The 21,544-nt window shown below is 43.9% G+C and overlaps 1 protein-coding gene across 1 annotated transcript in view; it reads right to left on the bottom strand.

Annotated features, from left to right (window-relative positions):
• Positions 1-21,544, bottom strand: part of CDH13 (cadherin 13) — a 1,007,564-nt gene that overhangs the window by 618,264 nt on the left and 367,756 nt on the right. Inside the window, exon 6 of the mRNA XM_088026921.1 lies at positions 16,783-16,991. Coding sequence (XP_087883047.1) covers positions 16,783-16,991 — 209 coding nt within the window. The remainder of the gene's footprint in view (positions 1-16,782; positions 16,992-21,544) is intronic.

The raw sequence follows: 21,544 nt of genomic DNA, 5'->3' as shown, positions 1-21,544 counted from the left end.
TACACACACACAACCCCCCCCCCCCAAATGGTTGACCAAAGAAGCCAGAGTCTAAATAAATCAAAGAAAGAAAGAAACCTTAGAGCTGTATCCCTCGGGAGAAACAATCCAATTTGGGGTTTTGGTCTCCCTCAGAAACTTGAATACTTCATTCTTAATGAGATAGATAATAAATAATGTGCTAGGTACTGTAAAGTCAACCTACACCTATGTTGATGGGAGGTATATTAAGGCTCACATCTGGTTGTTGTGGTCAATTAAGTAGAGATCTCCCGAGACATCTCACTTTAAGTGGCAACCCCAAGCACACTTGTAAAGGGTCCTGAGCATTTTAATGAGATCCAGATTATGGAGCCCCCCACAGCCAATCTTTGTCAATTATGTAACCTGTAAGACTTGTAAGCATGTCATGTTTCTGTAACATTATTTTCACCATGATTAATTACAAATATCAAAAAAAGAAATCCATAGCAACTAGTTCATCTATTGACATTTAGCATTTGTTTGGCTAAAATAGACATTATTAAATAATGAGTCCATGGTTCCCCTAATATCACAAATCCTAATCTGGTTCTCATTACAGTAAGCCTATGGTAACTATTTACACCTCCTGAAAGATAGGTGTAGAAGAGACCATATTATTACTATTTTTTTAATTTTATTTGTTTTATTTATTTTAGAGAGAGAGAAAGACTGCGAGTTGGGGGAAGGGAAGAGGGGGAAAGAGAATCCCAAGCAGACTCATGCTGAGCATGGAGCCCAACACTGGGCTCGATCCCATGACCCTGAGATCATGACCTAAGCTGAAACCAAGAGTTGGATGCTTAACTGACTGAGCCACCCAGGTGCCCCAAGACCATAATATTTAAGTGAACATAGAGGATAAGCAGCTTACTTTGGTTGGAGGTTCACAGGTTTGATGGGGAACAGTGATGGGTGAAAAGGTAAAAGCCAGTTTGGGGTCAATTTGAATGCTGCTCAGTAGGTGTGAGAAGTCCCTGATAGCCTTTGAAAGGGGAATGATATGTTCCCAGCTGTTGGTGGGGAAGACAGATCAGCAGTAATAGGCATGTGGGTTGGGTCACAAGGGAAGAGAGAAAGTCAGACTTAATAGAGATGCCATTCATAATGCCCTGTCAAAGGCCAGATAAAAGGATATGATGCCTAAACCAGTTGTGGCTATCACAGTGCAGAAGAGTATAGGGGTAAAAACCACCTGGAAAGGGCGCCTGAGTGGCCCAGTCAGTTAAGCGTCTGCCTTCGGCTAAGGTCATGATCCCAGGGTCCCGGGATCGAGCCCTGTGTCGGGCTCCCTGCTCATTGGAGAGTCTGCTTCTCCCTCTGCTCCTCCCCCTGTTCGTGTGCTCTCCCTCTCTCTCTTTCAAATAAATAAATAAAATCTTAAAAAAAAAAAAAACCACCTGGAAAAGAGAAAGAAAGAGAAGTGCCACTGCCCTCTCAAGGTGATGGGACATCAAAGACAAACTTAAGGCTGTGAGCTTGGGTGCCTGGGAAGACAGGGATGGCATTGCAAGAAGTAGAGAATCCAGGAAGGTGAGGTTTAGAGGTTTATAACAGTAAGTGTTTGCGCGCGCGCGCGCGCACACACACACACACACACACACACACACACACACATACACACACATGTTGAGAGGCAAGTAAAATATACAGGTGGAGATGCCTTGTAACAGGTGGGTATGAAGAACTCAAGGTCAGAAATGGAGCCATGGATTTGTAGACATCCTAAAGAGGGGATATTTAAAGCCACGAAGGTGCATGAGGTTGTTGAGAGTGATAGAAAACAGCAGAGGAGAACTGAAATAGAAACCTGATGGATACCTCTCACGGCAGGAAGAGAAAGAAGAGGAGCTAGAGGAGGAAAATATAAGGGGTTGCCGTACATAGAAGCAGTGGGAAAAGGAGGAGAGTATAGTGTCTTTGAAGGCAAAGGAGAGAGCATTTCAAAATCATCAAATGCTGTGGTAGGAATGTAAAATGGTCCGGCTGCTGTGGAACCGGACCATTGGTGGTTCCTCAAAAAGTTAAACATAGAATTACCGTATGGCCCAGCAACCACTCCTAGGTATAAATATAAAAGGATTGAAGACTGGTACTTCAACAAACACTGCACATGAATGTTCAGAGCAGCAATATTCACAACAGCCAAAAGGTAGAAATGGCCCAAATGGCCATCAGCGGATGAACGGATAAATAACTTATGAACAAAGTAATATTACTCGGCCATAAAGAAAACCAACGAAGCTCTGACACAGCTACAATGCGGATGAAGTTTGAAGACACTGTGCTAAGCGGAAGAAGCCAGTCATCACATTGTATGAGTCCATTTATGTGAAACATCCAGAACAGGTAAATTCTCAGAAACAAAATGCAGATCAGCCGTTGCAGGGACTGCAGGACGATGGGAGGCGTGAGGGTCAAGCACCTAAGGAGTAAGAGTTTTTTTTGAGGAGTGATAAAGTATTTTGGAAGTAGATGGAGGTGGTGGTTACACAACATCATGAATTATTATGTGCCATTAATATGTTCACTTAAAATGGTTAATTTTGTGTTAAATGAATTTCACTTCAATAAAATAAAACTTTTAAGAATCAAAAATAAGTTGCCAAATGCCCCAGGGAATTCAAGTGGGCTGAGGACTAAGAAAAAGTTTCAGGAAATCCACTGCTCAGTTTCTACAACCTTCCAGAGAGAACAATTTCCCCAGAATCTTGAGGGTAGGAGCCCCATTTTGGAGCACTGAGGTGTGAACTTGTGACGAAGTAGAGAGGTTGAGTGAAGACTATGCTTTGAAGAAGACTGGTGAAGGGCAGTGATAAGAGGTGCAATGGCTTGGGGGAAATTTGTTCAGTCTGAGATTGGAGAATGTTTGAAGATGGGGAGGATTCAGAGAGGAGGAAACAATGGATAGTATAACAGAGAAAAGGCAGCATGTGACGAAAATACAGAAGCACAAAGGAGCGGCTTCAAGAGCACAAGTGCAGCGATGTGTCAAAAAGAGGGAAAGTCTGTCTTCCTCTGAGAGGGAAGGCAGTGGGTAGAGATGGAAGAAGGACAGGGAAAGCTCGGGTTGGAGGGGAGAAACTTTATATAGAGAGAAATGCAAGGCCAGCTGCAGGAAATTGTAGGCAGTGGGGTAGGGCTTATTGCTTAAGACAAATGGGAAAATCTTGGAGTTGTGCTCAAGGTGATGAGCAGTAAATTAAAGGTGAATAATTGCAGAGTAGCAATAAAGGTAGGAATCTGCAGAGAGGGAGTTGCTTTGGCTCCGTAAGAGTGAATGCCTCATCAACCAAGTCCTTTCCACCTCACTCCTATCCTGTCTTCCAGAAATCTGTTTGCCTATTAATGGGGCTTCACATCTATACCGATTGATATTGCCTTACTAATTTCATTCCATCCTTAGAGATACTTGAGTTGTTTTTGAATCTTGCGTCTATCATCCAGTTAGGATCCCAGAGCTGTGAGATTTACAAACTAAAAAACATGTCTTCATTTATTTCCATCACTGGGGATGAACTCAATCAGCTAGGGCCATTGACTGCATGCATAGAAACCATTCTCTTGGCTGACTGGATTATTTTTTAGAACTTTTGGTTGCAGCTCTTCAACCAATCTGAACTTACTTTACTAATATTTGGTAATAATATTCAGTTCATATTTCTCTAACTTGACCTAAAAGGTATAAGATGTTTTGTTAAATGCTTTTTTGAATAGTCTGAGCACAAAGCATGGCTCCAAAATATTCTAGTTGTAAGACTATGGGCAAGTCAAGGTCTTTTCCAAGTCTTACTTTATTCATCTGTAAAATGAAGATAATAGTATCTATTTCATAGAGTTTCTGTAAAGATTAAATGACTTAACATAAGAAATGCACTGAGAGTGGTGCCTGGCACCAAGTTAGAGCTACGTAAACACTGGCTATGATCAGCATTATTAACACGAATATCCATTCCATTTCTGGCATTTTTTACTCATTCAATAAGAGTTTATTCAGTGCCAGGTATTAGGGTAAGTGCTAGATTCATAGCAATGAGCAAGTCAGCTAGAGCTTCTATCCTTATGGAGAATATAATTTTATTTTACCTTATAAACCAACACCAAAATAGTAAGACTTATACAGAACTTGAAAAAAAAAAACATGGGGGGGTAATAATAATAATTAATTACTATTATTACTAATAATTATTATTATTATCTTCATTGCTTTTTCTTTGATTCAGTTTCTGGATCTTCTTTTGTAACTTTCTTTTTTGCTTCTTTAGAGAAAATGTTATCCAAAGACCTGAATGAAAGAGGAAATCATAAGAAAACAAGGCAAAAAGAATGATGGTCATGCTCTTAGGCCTTAGGCTTTGCTAACAAGCTCCAAATTGAATAAGAAACTTGGAATAAAAAAGCAGTCGACCCTCAATTATGTGTGTTAACTGGGGTTTGCAAGAATGGACAGTGAAAGGAAGAAAACCATGCATCCTGATTTGCTGTCTTAAGTCTCCCAGCACCGGCTTGAAAAAAAAATAGTGGCAGACACAGACATCTGGTGAGAGTGCTGGACAGGGGGCGGTCTTCAGAAAAAGCCTGGTTAGGTTATTCACACCATTCCATGGGTCTCTTGGAGAACTACCACTGTGTATAGCTTTGTAACTTCAAAGGAAAGGACTTGTAAAAAGTTGCTGTCAACAGAAGCCCAACTTTCCCGACATGTTGGGAGGCTGGTTGACAATGCACACCTTTTGTCAAAAGGATTTGCTGCAAAAAGATGGAACATTGGAGGGACTATCTGATTTCCATAAAGAGCTGGGAGGCAGGAGAGACTGTGTAGACATCAGGGAAGGAAGAGCCCCCTCTTGGATCTCAGGGCCAGTTCCCTCTTACTGGCGGAGGAGACAATGAACATAACAGAAGGGAAGACCCCATGTTGCCCCTTCTGAATTATAAGAAGGCTAGAGAGAAATCACTGGGGGTCAATGGGGTCAGAGCAGTAAGCTCAGTCCAACTGAAGGATGCCTCTCATCCATGGAGGATATTTTAGAATTTGCTTGAATGATGGTCTCAAATTTTTTAAGCCCTTTTGGCCTTGGGCAGCCCTGGAATGTTTGTCTTACTCCATCCTGTAGGGAAGCTCTTTCTCTCTTTCTTTGTTTAAAGGCCTCCCCAACTGGCCATATTCACCAGTCTGGAGACTGAGACTTGCCAAGAGCTTTAAGAAGCCATCTTTGTCAGAATGTGAATTTTCTCTCCTATGTGTGAGCCCACAGATATGTCAAAGTCAGAGACTGTATATGGGGTATTACTTGAAGTACTTTTTTTGGGGGGGGGGAATTGATCTTTTTTTGCATGATAGAGAAAGAAGAGCAGGTATTAACAAAAATCTATATTTTTGTAAAAAATAAAAAACGTCATCATTCTTGGATGGCCACACACACAAAATGTTTGCTTTATGATTGTTGCTGTCTCTTGCCTTATTAAGACAGACAGAAGCAGGCCAGCAAATGGAAATATCTGGCCCTCCCTGGACTCCAGGAGGATATTGGTACTCTTGCTGTCGTTGTTGTAGCACCCCCAGGGGGCACAGACCTGGGGGCTTCTACTTCTGTTAACAGGATCCAGGAAAAAGACAGACTCTGATGAGATTAGATTGTGGGCACAGGAGGAAAATGCTTCCTGTTTGTGTGACCCCTTGACACACTTGGGTATTTCTTCCAAATGCTCAGACTTCTTAAAAGTTTGGGTGAAGACCCTATCATCTGATTGGCCCAAGTGCTGGGGGAAAAAGGACGGAGTGAATAGTATTTTCTTCTCCCTCTTCCTTTGCTCCCTAAATTTTGACTATTGAGACCAAAGAACTAAATGGAGACTATCAATGTCTGTATCAAAAGCTGTGTGGAGTTTTTGTTTGTTTTGATCAGAAATGAGAACCAGACTCTCACAGAGTGGCCTAAAGGCATTTACATTTGGAAATCTTGCTTTTCCTATTAGGTTCTGTTTCCAAAGATTCTATTCATGAGGAATGTTTTTAAAAAGCATCATGACAACACGTGGCTTGTCCATCTACCTAAGATTTTCTCAGGATTCTCACTCGGTTTTGCATTTTTACTTTTTATTTATTTATTTATTTATTTATTTATTTTAAAGATTTTATTTATTTGAGAGAGAGAGAGAGCATGAGTGGGGGGAGTGGCAGAGAGAGAGGGAGAAGCAGACTCCCCGCTGAGCAAGGAGCCCAACATGGGGCTCGATCCCAGGACCCTGGGATCATGACCTGAGCCGAAGGCAGCCGCTTAACCGACTGAGCCACCCAGGCATCCCTCACTTTTGCATTTGTAAAAAATATTTCTAATCACTTTTAATTTTCCTCTGCCATTTCATCTCCGATGAGAGCAGCCACACTGACAATGCCGTGGTGACCAAGGATCTCCACATGCCAGGTTAAGAGGAGGGTTTGAAAGGAGGATCACCCCAATATTTATACTTAAGAATACACTCATACTTGATTTATGGTAATAAGAAAAGACAGGCTGTTAGAAGCATATTAGAGAGTCCAGAAAAATGTGCATTCCAGCATAGTATCTTATTCCATCCCAAGATACCAGGTGAAAATCTGTCACTGATGATGCTCTATTGCTTTTACTTGAAAAGGCCCAAGCAGCTATTGGAAAGCAAGCTGTGGTTAGAACACTGGACCCAGGGATTCACTGCAGATTGGAATACTGAGGGCGCCACTTGACCAGCTCTTGGACCTGAGACCTAACGACAGATGGCTCTGTCGTTAAGCATCTGCTTTTGGCTCAGGTCATGATCCCAGGGTCCTGGGATCGAGCCCCGCATCAGGCTCCCTGTTCCATGGGGGCTCTGCTTCTCCCTCTCCCTCTCCCCCCCATTTGTGTTCCCTCTCTCGCTGTGTCTCTCTCTGTCAAATAAATGAATAAAATCTTTAATATATACATACATACATATAAATACATATATACACATACATAAAAAAATATATATATACACATAAATGTAAGGCATTTTCCCCAGACTCTAGGACCATGAAGGTGAATGAGAAAAATTCTCAAATAACAGGAACTTGCAGCCAAAGAGACATTTACATTTGGGAAACCTTGCACTGTTTCCATAAGCTTCTTTCTCCAGAGATTCTATTCATGAGGAAAGTTTTTAAAAAGTGTCATGACAACACAGGACTTGTCCACCTACCTAAAATTTCTTTAGGAGTTTGCTTAGTTCTGCATTCAGTTTTTTTATTTCTAACCACTTTTTAATTTTTCTATGTCATTTCATCGTCTTTACAGGAGAATAGAAAAGCACCAGTTCTGCTGTAAATGTCAGTATTACCAAAATAGACGTGACTACAGAAAATCAGAAAACCCAGGCCCAGCTCCCAGTTCTGGCACTTGCTGCAAATGCTGACATTAGCTAAAGCAGTCAACCTCTCTGCACCTGGGCTCCTTCCACATCTGCAGGGAAGGAACCAGACCACCAATGGCACAGGTTGGCTATGATCAAAGAAACAGATGTATGTGTGAGAGCATCTAAGACCGTGCCGTAAATATGGTAGGCACTCAGCAAATGACTCTTTCCCTCCCTCTTTCAAAATACATGAAGCCCTGTCCCACTGGAAAACATTTGCTACCTGTGGCTATTAAGCACTTAAAATATAGCTAATCTGCGTTAAGATGTGCTATAAGTGGAACACATACACCGAATTCCAAAGGTTGAGTATAAATAGGAAAATATAAAAAATTTCATAAATAATGTAAAAATTGGTTATTTGTTGACATGATAATATCTTAAAGAAATTATATATTATATATAGTTTGGTTTTATATATATATTTATATATATGTTGGTTAAACTTGCGTGTGTGTGTACACACAGACACACACACACACACACACAGTCTATATTTATGAAATTTAACCCCATATGGACATATTGGGTGTGTGTATGTATGTGTTACTATAAGTAAACTTAAAATTACATATGTGGCTCACATGATTTTTCTGTTGGACCACACTGCTGCACAACATGAAATCCTGAGTTTTCACAAGCCAAAAGGAGGCTGTTTTTAGTAATGTAGACTTTCTGTGGGATCAGTTATTTTTCCCCAAGCATTTCAATTAAAATTAATCTTCAGTATACAGTTTTCTTAGTTCTGATCCACAAAGCAATCTGTTATATACTTAAATTAATGAATCAAAGGGTGTCTTTTTATCTGTATTTGAATAGTATCCTGGAGCTAAGAATCATAAACAGAACAATTTAGGCATATGTCAAAATGTAACAGCCTAATACCTTACTCTAGGTCCAATTCTTGGATCTGTACCATAATTTTCACACTATATATATTCCCTAATTTGGGTGACAGTTAAATGGACACTAATTCCCCTAATAGTAACTGGGGAGGCTTTGGCCATGCAGAGTGATCCTTCGCAGGGTTCTGAAGTTACCACACGTGTTAAATCGGAGCCTAACTGCAGCTTTAACTCCTCATTTCTTTACGGCCACTGTTAATGCCCAGACTGGTTCTCCACTGCAATGGTTTTAATACATACTTCTTGCGAGGGAGATCGATACCATTGACCAGGTTGACAGATTCCAAGCCACTCCCAGTCAATGTGATAAGATCTTGAAACAAGGCAATTACCATAAGATGGTGGCTCACATTCTCAGGGATGCTTTAAACAAACAAAGTCAAGTTCCCTGTGTGCGGCATGACGGGGGCCTGGGAGGTTGGATGGTATAAGGACCCAAGCAAACAGGATTCAACTGGTTGACTCAGAGGTGATAAAAATTGGAGTTCATCTCAGTAACACATGTGCAAAAATATTTTTGTCTAGAACATGTGAGATCGGGAAAGATGGTGAAGGAATATACAGAGGTGACAGCAACTCACTGTATACTTCACTTAAGAGTCACCAGTCTGTGACTGAGACCCTCTGTTAGCACTGGGATAGGCATGATAGTAAAAAGAATTGTTTTGTATACCCCATGCTGGCATCTAAACAAGGCTGGATATACATATAGCCACGGTTTCACAGATGAGAAAACCGTACCTCAAAAGAGTTAGGGGACTTTTCAGTGCCACCTGAGTGGCAAGTATTAAATGTGTGATTAGATCCCAATTCGGGGTGATTCCAGGTCCCCCTGCATATCATGCACCGCTCAGCTAAATGTCACAGAGCACACACATGTGCACGGACAGTAGCCACTCAGCCGTTGCTTTCGAGTCCCCAGACGCACAATCCCTCAAGGTACTCAACACATGGAACCCGAGACTCCAGACAGGGGGTTCACTGCCCTGATCCCCACCAGGGCCAAGATACAGATTTAGCAGCAATATTAACATCGGCAGCTGAGCAGTCAATGGCATGTTTTATATTTTTATTTTTAAACATTAGAAACAAAAACAACTCTTTCCTCCCAAGTTGTTCCTTCTTCTGATTGCTCCTTTTATTTTATCTTTCTGGAACTATTTGCATCCTCATTCTTGAAACTGGATTAGGAGCCAAATTTATGTCATTTAAATGAATAGTTTACAGTGATGGTGGTCTACCAAGATAAGCAAGCCTTACGTTTAGCTTTTTCAGTGTCTGTCATAACTTTCTCTATTCATTTTATTTTGGGGGGGAATGTTTTAAATGGCAAAAAAGGGGGAGGAAATTTTTTTTTGCATTTAATAAAGCAACTTCATTCAGAGACCAGTTTCCTTTTACTAAGAACACCACATATTGACTTCTAGTGAACAAGCGTAAATGCTTCATAATTAACTTCTAAATACCGCCAAGTCTTTTGGTGTTTATTAAGCGGACCCATAGAAACTAAGAGTCCTGGAAGACTAGTCAGTGTTTCACACCCAGTGGACACCTGAGGAGTGAAATGGTAATGATTTCAGTTCACGTGGAATTCTAAATACCCTACAGGTGGTAGACGAGATAGAATTTGGTCATGATGGGCAGGGGAGGGAGGGCTGGGTTGTCTCGATTTGCCAGGCTCCTTTGCTGAGCATTTATTATAGTCTGGCTTTGATGATACAGCAATGAGGAGTAACTGGCATATTCATGGCACTCACTTTGTGCTGGGCACTGTTCTAAATGCTTTGTATATATTTACTCATTTAATCCTCACGACATCTCTATGAAGTCAATTCTGTTGTGAACCCATTTACAGGTGAGGGAACTGGAGCAGTGGTGGTAAGTGCAGCACTGGGAATCAAGGCATCATGGTCCCGGAGTTCAGGAGTTCAGAACAGAGATGGGAAACAGCACAAATTAAATCAGGCAGTTAAAATTTAGTGCTATGATCAGGGAGCCAGGCAGGGTTCTGCGAGGAACATGGAGGAAAAAAACACTTAATGATCTGGGGGGAACAGTCAGAGAGGTGTCCCTAAGGAAGGGAAATCTTGGCGGGCCCAGAAGTATCAAAGGAGCTAGCCAGGTCAGTTGGTGCTGGCCATGGGGCCGCTGGGGCTATAGCTAGGGGGCTGTCACCAGCACAAATGGGAGGGAGAGCTTGGCCAATTCAAGAAACCACAGTGGTTTCGTACTGGAGTGAGGAGCCCAGAGTTCAATGCAGGGAGTGGTGTGAAAGATGCATTGCATTCTACTCAGGCCTTTATTCAAAAGACAGTCAATGAACACCACCTGTGTGTCAGGCACGGTGCAGAGTCCTAGGGATATAGCCATGGACACACTGGAAAACAATGAAGTAAGGAAGGAAGAAAGGAAGGGAGGGAGGAAGGAAATAGGAAGGAAACAGACTATATTTCTGCCTCCAGGGAGCTCACACAGTCTTATCAGGGAGCCAGACTTTAAACACCTGAAATAAATGCATAATTTACAAACTGAGAAGAAGGGCATGAAGCAGCAGAACCATTGCTACCATGGGGGACCCTCCTTTGGACAGGGAGCAGGGAAAGCTCTTGGAGGTCAAGCATTTCAGCAGGTCAAGCCACTTACAGATGAAAGGAACCGGACTTGAGGGAAGGCTGCAGAGACCAGCAGGCTCAACAGTGAAGGGCCCTTTCAGACATCTATGAAGGTGACAGAATATTATCCTAGGGGCCAGGTGGGCTGATGAGCTCGCAAGGTCCCATTAAGCAAGGAGTAAAGTGATCAGATTTGCATTTAAGACACAGCCCCAGTGTGAGAGCTGGATCCAAGCCCAGAGCCCGCAGGCTCTCACACCCCTCCCTCCCATTGCATTGTGCATCTCCTGCTCTGTTCTTAAGGACCCAGCTGTCCAGGTCATGGGTACCTATATTCTACAGCTGCTTAGAGTGTGAATGCCCACATTTCAAGATGAAGCTTGTGGGCAGAGTCTCTTTTAGCTCTCAAACTGGAATTCAAAATAAATTTCTACAAGCTCCCTAATGTTCTTACCTCCCAGCCTGACTTCCTCCAGTGCTGTAATTGATGTCAATATTCCTTGCCATAATCTACAGTCACAGAAGCTACAATTTCTTAAGTCAGAAAGAAAAAATTAATAAAAAGATGGGCTTAAAAAACTTTTTTAATGCTAGACGTGAAATTGAGGTTGATGAGTCCCATTTGCACAGCAGGTAAAGACATCTCTACCTAAGATGCATAAGGAATGAAACAGAGCTGGCCCATATAAACCTTTGGAGCCCTCTATCCAAAGTAAAAATAAATTAAAAGCGAGCACTCTGCTGTCTTCCCATTCACTGTTGTCAGGCAGTGAGGGATAGCAGACTCAGTGCGGACAAGCTACCGTCTGTCCAGACGTACTTTCATGAGTGCAGTTCATCATTACCTTCCCCAGGCTAGAAACCCATCCTGTAAGCATGGTAAGCCTTGGCCCTTCCATACCAGTCCTACCTCCCCTGTCAAAACATGAGGGACTAAGCTGCTCCCCTGCCCTCTCCAGTCTAAGGTGAACTTACACTGTCCATATAGAGAGGTCCTAGCTTCTGGGCAGCCCATTCAAAATGCAGAGACAGCTTGGGAGTCTATAATTAAGCCATTAACAAATAGACTTCACAGGTTTAGGCTTTCTGGCTTCACTTTCTTCTCCTTCCCTTAATCTCCGCCTTCTGTCTCCTGGCCTTGGTGAGATCACTTAACCCCCAGTAGCTCTCCTTTTTCTAGAGGTTCCAATATGATACCATTGTTAGGATGGGTCACCTGGTGTTCTGGGCTATTCCCAGCAGAATGATTCTGTGATGCAGATTATTCTTACCCCTGTCTCATAGATAAGGATGTTGAGGTTTAGGGAGTTGGGTAGTTTGTCCAAAGTCACAATCATAGGTGGTGGAGTGGAAATTTGAACCCACTTAAGTTTAACACCAAAGCCAAAGCCTTACCCCATACTGTTCTTCCCCTAAGTGTTTACCCTAAGATCTTCTGTCATCTCTATCAAGATGTCCCCAGGAGCCACCAACTCAACACATCCAAGCCTGACTAAACAAGCACCTTTCCCAACCACCCCTTTTCTTTAAATTTTTTATTATTATGTTAATCACCACACATTACATTATTAGTTTTTGATGTAGTGTTCCATGATCCATTGTTTGTGCATAATACCCAGTGCTCCATGCAGAACGTGCCCTCTTTATTTTTTTTTAAGATTTTATTTATTTATTTGAGAGAGAGAGAATGAGAGATAGAGAGCACGAGAGGGAAGAGGGTCAGAGGGAGAAGCAGACTCCCTGCCGAGCAGGGAGCCCGAGGCGGGACTCGATCCCGGGACTCCAGGATCATGACCTGAGCCGAAAGCAGTCGCTTAACCAACTGAGCCACACAGGCGCCCAGAATGTGCCCTCTTTAATACCCATCACCAGGCTAACCCACGCCCCACTCCCCTCCCCTCTAGAACCCGCAGTTTGTTCTTCAGAGTCCATCATCTCTCATGGTTCGTCTCCCCCTCCAATTTACCCCCTTCATTCTTCCCCTCCTGCTATCTTCTTCTTTTTTTTTCTTAACATATGTTGCATTATTTGTTTCAGAGGTACAGATCTGTGATTCAACAGTCTTGCACAATTCACAGCACTCGCCATAGCGCATACCCTCCCCAATGTCTATCACCCAGCCACCCCATCCCTCCCACCCCCCACCACTCCAGCAACCCTCAGTTTGTTTCCTGAGATTAAGAATTCGTCATATCAGTGAGGTCATATGATACATGTCTTTCTCTGATTGACTTATTTCACTCAGCATAACACCCTCCAGTTCCATCCACGTCATTGTAAAAGGCAAGATCTCATTCCTTTTGATGGCTGCATAATATTCCATTGTGTGTGTGTGTGTGTGTGTGTGTGTGTGTGTGTGTGTGTGTGTGTGTGTATACACACACCACATCTTCTTTATCCATTCATCTGTCGATGGACATCTTGGCTCTTTCCACAGTTTGGCTATTGTGGACATTGCTGCTATAAACATCAGGGTGCACGTGCCCCTTCAGATCCCTACATTTGTATCTTTGGGGTAAATACCCAGTAGTGCAATTGCTGGATCGTACGGTAGCTCTATTTTCAACTGTTTGAGGAACCTCCACACTGTTTTCCAGAGTGGCTGCACCAGCTTGCATTCCCACCGACAGTGTAGGAGGGTTCCCCTTTCTCCGCATCCCCGCCAACATCGGTCGTTTCCTGACTTGTTAATTTTAGCCATTCTGACTGGTGTGAGGTGGTATCTCCTTGAGGTTTTGATTTGGATTTCCCTGATGCCGAGCGATGTTGAGCACTTTTTCATGTGTCCCAACCACCCCTTTTCTGACTGGTCCAATCCACCTCCATCCTCCTAGCCTCCACAGCTTGGAGTCACCCAAACCCTAAATCCTGGCTTTTTCCTCCTTCAAACCACACCTGCCGTTTGTTGGTTTCTTCCATTGCTACTGTATTGCTCTGACTCGTGCCCTCATCTCTTGACCCACGGGCAGGAAAGAGAGTGAATGTTTGGACGGAGAGGACAGATCTCAATCATCTCATTTCTGCCAATTTCAAGCTCGGGGATCTTGGACAACTTTTCACATCTGGAGGAAGGGGTGAAGTCAGCAGCCCCACGGGGGAGGGTCATGAGGGTTAAAAACAATGGACACAAAGCACAGACTGAGATGCACACCCTTGAGAGAGTCCCACTAAATAATAAAATTTCTCACTCACCTCTATGTCCTCAGTTTCCCCCATCTGTAAAGCGAGGGCAGTAGCACATGCCTCCTAGGTGGTAGGGGAGATTTAATGAGTCAGCATTTGGGGCCCATGAGGGCAGCCCCTGGCAGACTTGTGAGGGCCATGAACGTGCTGGCTCTGTTACCAGCCCCCCTTCCACTGCCCGATCTGTTCTCTAAAAGGCACAGAAGAACAGTCAGCCTTGGTGCCCTGCTTAGGGCTGTTTCAACATACTCGTTCGTTTTCCCTCCCTGCCCAGGAGTGGGGCTGACTGAGGGCTCACTGCTTCCCCTCTCTAGCAGCTGGCCACTCGGCTGCACATAGGAGGGCCTCAAAATACCAAATGAATATCTCTGAAGGATTGTGTTCTCCTTGGAGGAATTCTTTGGCTAGTCATATTGTTTTCCTATCTTTTTTTTTTCTTTTTAACTTTTTTGGACTTTTTATTACAGACACATCTGGGCAGCTCCACAAGGCCTATTTTCAAACCTCATGAAATTACTGGAGGCAGGAGAGGAATGGCAGACCCCCGTTCTGCTGGGGTCCACCAAAAAGTGCACGGTGCCACAGCCTCCACCAGGCTTTATAAGAAGCCGCCGATGGCAACCAGGCTTTGTGGACAATGGACTCAGATAGAGGCGAATGAGAAATGGCTCTGAGGGGCCTGGCCTCCAGGAGGGTGTCTCTCTGGGACTCAAGAGGCCAGTTCTTCAAGACTGAGTCTCTTCTTACTGAACCCCAGGTCTCAGAGCCTATCAAGGTGGAGTCTGTCCTGGGAAGTGCCCAGAATTCCCTCTGCTCTGCTTTAAGCTAAGCAGGATGACACTGTCTTTTCTGGATTTAAAGAGGAGCCATTCATCACGATGAACAATGTCTGTCTAAATACATCCCATCCCACATGCAAACCCCTTATGTGAGTTTCTGTACCATTTACTTGTTCCTAAGAAGCACTTTGTGCTGCACATCCCAGCAATTTTGTTACTTTAGATATTTACCGAGTCATTTATATCACAAGTTAGTGAGATGCTGTGAAAATGACCATGGCTAAGTAAGAGAAAAGCTTGCTTTTGTGGTGCCAGTGGGTTTCCACACTGGGCATATTCATCAATATCCTATTTTCTTCAAAAATATGAGTGGCACACTGTGGATTCATTTTTAGCTTGCTATCTACCCTTAACTCACAGATTCATAGATATGAAGGGGAATTGTGGAGTCTGTCCGGTCTAGGGATGACAAATATATTCCATCCCTGGAAACATCTCTGAATGATCAATGGATAGTAGCTTCCAGAGCACTGTATTGGGAAAGATACTCAGGCCCAGCTGGGGACAATTAGCCATATCTGCCATGAGTATGGTGACAGAATGGGGCAATGCACATGCCACTTATTAGCCATCCCAGACTGTTTCACCCCTCTAGTCTGCAGATAAAGGAGTTTGATGATTCTTTGAAGATCACACAGACAGTCTCTGTCTCTGCTCCCCAGCTGTAGAATTGGTGTTCGCATCAACCCCCCACCCTCCACCGCTGAACAAAAATTCACAGATAAAGCAAGGTTATGGGGAGTGTGGCAGATGGAGAAAGGCAGCAAAAATCAAGGCTTTGAAAAATTGGGTAAGAGGAGACCATCAAGTAGGAGCAAAATCTAGCCACACCCAGCTGGGAATACACCATTATTATTGTCATTGTTTGGTCTGGGTCTTGCTGTGTGCCTTTCTTTTCTATCAAGAAACCAGAGTCTTTAAACTCTTGATGAAAGAGGGGTAGGTGAGTCCACGGTAGCAAAAAGTCTCTGGATGACACAATCAGGAAGTCTAAAGGGCAGTTGGTAGCATTCTTAAAGTGTGTAAACATACACAGGTACAAGGATCAGCATACGTGCGCATCTTGAAAGGAATGGACGTTAGATCATGGCAAAGGAGTGGTGCCATAAGCAATGGCTGTCTTGTTATACAACTCCAGTGGGCCACTGTGTTCTTGCCTGCCCAAGGACCATTTCCCATCCTCACACAACAGCATGCTAATTTACTTTGAGTAACTACCTATCTTTCACTCTCCACCCACATGTCTTAGGTGGGGCTGACTCCACCCTGGCTTCAGGATGAGACACGTGGTGACTCAGACTTAGCCAACTAGAGCATGGCTACCCAATGGACACAGTGACTAGTTCAAGGATGGACACGTGATCTAATGAGAGCCAATAAGATTTGATTTCAAGCATTTGTTGGCATTATCAGGAAGAGGTGCTTTCTCAGGGGACTTCAGGCTGGGAAAACGAAGTAGAGCTGCTGAGATCTCCACATTGGAAGGCAGAGAAGGATGTGACTGTCTAAGAGTGAAGCCAACAGAAGGAAAATAGAACCACAAAACGGGTAAGGATCAAAGCTGATGCCATAACTGGGCACTGGTACACAGCCACGCCTGAAGGCAGAGTTATTCTGAAATATTTGCCTCATTAGCCAATAAATTCTCACATACCACCTCCCCCGAATAGTTTTTTGAGTTGGGTTTTTGTCCTTTGCAACAACAAAGAAGTCTTGGCCAGTAATAAACCAAAGAACTATTTTCCACATAAGACATACAGACCCCAACGTTCCTCTGTGGACCTCGTTTATCCCAAACAGCTGTGTTACCTGCAAGGAGCCCTGGATGTCTTTCCCCCCGACAATCATGAGTTCTGCCATATCTTCTGCATGGGGAGTCCGGGCATGGACGAACAGAGTCTTGCCTACCGCGGTTATGTTTTTCAGGGCAACTAAGCTGCCATCATTGTTCACCTTGAAGTATGGGCTTGAGACCTCATAGTGCAGCTTGTTGTTTCCTTTGCAGTCACTGAAGGTCACTGGGGAAAAAAAAACAAACCAAAACAGAACAGGTGAACAAAAACAGAAAGAGTGTGAGTACGTTGGGCAGCTTACTGCTGGAGAAATCTCTGACCATTAAATGTGGGTCACTGCTCCCCACCCAAATCTACAAATGCTTCCCCTTATCCCACAGCACCCCCCTGTAGCTCTCTGGCTTTGATTGTGCTGGGAAACTTCATTCATTCTAGATCTGTCCTTGATCACCTGCCATGTTCCAGGCAGGTACTAAGCACTGAGGATGCAGAGATGAACAGGATCTTTTAAGATAGCAGCTCAGGGTTCCAGAGAGTGGTTTGAGAGAGAAGAGAGGCCAGTCAGTCTGGGGTTGTACCAATGACGCCTGGCCTGGATTAACACAGAAAACCAGTCAGTCTGGTGTTGTACCAATGACGCCTGGCCCGGATTAACACATTGGTGGGATAGATGTGGACAAAAATTCCTATAGTTGAATGGCTAAGTCATGTTTGGGAAGGAATAGGAGAAGCAGCTGTTCTTGTGGGCAAGCACAGAATTGTACTGCTGGCCTTCTTTCCTCACCCCGCTTCTGTTTCCTCAGCTCTCTACTGAACAGACGTGTTTGTTTAGTAAACCTTTAACTGAAGCATAATACAGATACAAAAAAAGCACATAAATCAGAATGTACAACTCGATGTATTTTCATAAAGTGGGCATGCCCATATACTCAGGGCCTAGGCCCAGATACAAATACTACCAACCTTCCCCTTGCCCTCCCTCCTGAGCCACAATCCCCAGCTTCCTCCTTGAAGGCTGCACAATGCTGACTTCTAAAACCATAGGTCTGTTCCACATGCGTTTGCACTTCAAAAAACTGGGATCGTCCAGTGTGTGCTCTCTTGTGTCTGGATTCTTCCACTGGATATTATGTCTGTGAGACTCGTCCATGTGTCTGTGAGTCACAACAGTTATTCCTAACCACTGTGTAGTACTCCAGTATGTGGCTCTAATGAATTTCTCTTGATGGGCATCGGGGCTATTTCCAGTTTGGGGCTCTCAAAATATTGCTTCAAGGAACTTTCTTGAGTATCTTTGGTGACAACATCTACTTTGGTCTGAGCACACTGTTAAAGCCATATAAATATTTGATGAACTAAGCTAATCTTTCTGTTCTGGGAGATAATTCTTACGGTGATAATAACCGTATTAGCTGATAATGATAATAGCTAACGTGAATTGAACATTTTCCACACGCGAGGCGAAGTGTCAAGCATTTTACGATGCATTCTCTTATTTAATCTGCACAACGAATGAGGTACTTTTTTGACCCCAGTTTATAGATAAGGTAACTGAGGCTTGAAGAGAGCAAAGGAGGTGCTTCCCACAGTTTGTAAATGTGGAGAGACACATAAATTGTTTCATTATTATCGATTAGCATTCATCCACTGAAGGGACACTGCTCAAATGACAGGGCCCGCTAGATGGCCAGGATGCTGGCTGGTTCTGGCCCTGGCCCCTGGGCAGGACCCAAGAAGACAGACCGAACTGGGGAGCATACAAAAGTTTGTGGGGTTCTAGTTCCGCCTTTCCCTTCCTTTCCTTCCTTTCTTCCTTCCCATGTCCATTACTTCCTTCCAGAAATATTAACTAGGAATCTATATTATGCTAGATGCGGGGTTTATAATGTTGAGCAAAGATGGACACAGTCCCTGGGTTGAAGTACAGTCGGACAGAGAAAGACAGTAATTCAATACCCTTATAAGTAACAGAGGACCTACTCCAGGCAGAAAGAGCCACATGTGCAAAGGTCCAATGGCATTCAGGGGATTGCAAATAAGCCAGTGAGATGGGCACAAAGAGCAAGGGGGAACGTGGGGAACGGAGAGTGGAGATCAGCTGGAAATGTGGGGCCTGGAGGCCACATTAAGACTTATTCCTTGAAAAAAGATTTGGACCCTCCCAACACAACTATAGAGCCAACTTGCCTCTACCTGAGTCTCATACAATTACAGCTCCCCAGTGCAAATGATGCCAGCACCCAAGGTCCTCCATGGCTAAGCTGTCCGTTGGTTTCGCCTCTGGCCTCTGCCCTCACTCTGTGCCTCACTCATTACTCACCCCTGCTCCAGCCTACACCTACTATATTCTCCCACCCCTCTGCTCATTTTGCTCCCTCTGTGCAGAGGTCACTTCCCACCTTCCTCACCCTGTTAACTCTTAGCCATTCTACAAGAGTCAGCTCCATAACTTGTTCAAATATCCTCTTTGTGTTCCCCAAGTTTCCTGTACACAGGATCTTTTATATCATGTTAGAGCAATATGTCCATTTTATGTATCTGTTTTTCTCAGCAGAACCAAGAGCCGAGGGGCGCCTGGGTGGCTCAGTCAGTGAAGCATCTGCCTTCAGCTCAGGTCATGATCCCAGAGTTTTGGGATCGAGTCCTGCATCGGGCTCCCTGCTCAACAGGGAGCCTGCTTCTCCCTCTGCCTGTTGTCTGCCACTCCCCCTGCTTGTACTCTCTCTCTCTCTCAAATAAATAAAATCTTTTTTTAAAAAAAGAACCAAGATCAGAAATTGAATCTTTCTTCTTCTCATGCATTTCTATATCTCTAGCAATGAACAGAATGCTTTTGCATACAGGAGGCCATCAATAATGATTATACTTAATTCACTTGCTCTCTAGGGGCAAAATGATACTCTAATAGGGGTGGACTGAGGGCATGGTACTTCTTTAATGCTGGGAGCAGAAGCTGCTGCAAGCAAGGGCAGGAATTGAGAAAGAAGGTCCCTAGGCCATTCTTGTCTTAGATGAGCAGGGGGAGGAGCAGAGGGAGAGAATCCCAAGCAGGCTCCAAGCCCAGTGCAGAGCCCAACTTGGGGCTGGATCTCACAACCCTGAGGTCATGACCTGAACTGAAATCGGGAGTCAGATGATTAACCAACTGAGCCACTCAGGTGCCACTACTGTCATGAAATTTCAATGACACAGAGATACTGCATGTCTGTGTACTATGTACCTCTGTGCTTTATACACACACACAAAGGCAATGTTTTGCCCCTCCCCCATGCCAGCCTCTTGGGGGTATCATAGCCCCACTGAAAATGCATACTCTAAAAGCACCGTTTTCCATTTTACGGGAAAACAGACTGAGCCTCTGATATTGACCAACTTGCTCGAGTTCATACACCTAGAGAAAGCAGGAACCTGTCCCCAGTCCATCTGTCTACCTCTATAGTTTAAACTCTCAGTACATTCATTTCCTGGGAATTGATGCATAAGAGGGAATAGGGCAGTTACCCCATCCTGACCCCTGAAGGCCACTCACGAATCCCTCTGGGCTTCTCAGAGGTCCCAAATAAGGGCGTAGTGAGAGACCACATCTACATTCAGGATCTGGCACAACATAGGCACCCAATATAGTCTAGCTTTCTTCCCAGCTTGCTCTATCAAATAACTAAGGATTGCAAAACTGGGTCTCTGTTTTAGATACCTTTACCAGTTCAAGAGCAGATGCTTTAGACTGTGGTTTTTTCAAGGCTATGAGAATCATCTGGAGAGCATTTTAAAACATAGCAACACCTCTTCAACTCCCAACCAAGATTCTGATATAACCAGGCTGGGCTGGGGTCTGGGCACTGGTATCCCTTGAAGCTCCCCAGACGAATCCAATGCAGCTAAGGGCCAAAAACCAGGACCTCAGACAATGGACTGCTTGTCAAGATGCCAGGTTTCCACATTTCCCAGCCATCCCTGGCACAGAGAGGAGGCTGGGGACCTAGCATGCCAGGAACTACTCTTCCCGTGCCCTAAGAAAGGGCAGTTTTAATGGTAGGTTTCCAAGCCATTTTCCAAACCTGGTACATGTGCAGCAGCCCTGTGACCCTGGGCAGACCACCCATCCTCTTTGTACCTCAATGTCTTCATCTGTAAAGTGGGACAAATAGTAGACCTCCCTCACAGGTACTGTAATTCTTATGTTGAGCATTCAACACGATCATACATACCTACATGCATAAAACACTTAGGATGGTGCTCCATGAATAAGAATTATTACCATCATTACTCCTGTAATTGTGGGCATTAAGGGAGCTACTTTTTTCCTTTTCCTACATAGCTTCCTGCTACCAGCTAGTTTTCCACCTGCCTTCTGGGTCCTTCCATCTCTTTCTAGTCAGGTACCCATGCTCTGGCCTGCTGGGCCAAGTGTGGTTACCATGGAGATGGTTACTAGAGGTGCCTCTGCTGGGGCCAAAGGAGTGAGGCAGATGATTCTGATCCAGCCTTGACCATCTTTGAATCTTCCTACTCTTCTTGGCAAAGCCCTACCTGTCTCACGTGAGAGGTTGTAAAGAAAAAAATGACATCAAAGAAGCAAAATCACAGTGCTCCACCCATAGTAGACTCAAGAGAGTTTCATTAAATGTTTTTTAAATGGATTGTTTGTACAGATAACTTCCTACCAATCCAAAGTCTTATTTTTCCTAAAAGCATGACACTGCACCGAAGGTTTTACACTCATGATTGCAGTGAATCCTCACATGACCAATTTGAGGTAGATTATTTGTTTCCTCTCT

Source organism: Eumetopias jubatus, unplaced genomic scaffold (assembly GCF_037043125.1).
Source record: "Eumetopias jubatus isolate StellerSeaLion01/CBP00866 unplaced genomic scaffold, mEumJub1_p1.0 scaffold_10, whole genome shotgun sequence".
Classification (NCBI taxonomy): Eukaryota; Metazoa; Chordata; class Mammalia; order Carnivora; family Otariidae; genus Eumetopias; species Eumetopias jubatus.
The sequence above is the reverse complement of the archived record's forward strand: the minus strand, read 5'-3'. Positions and strand labels throughout refer to the sequence as shown.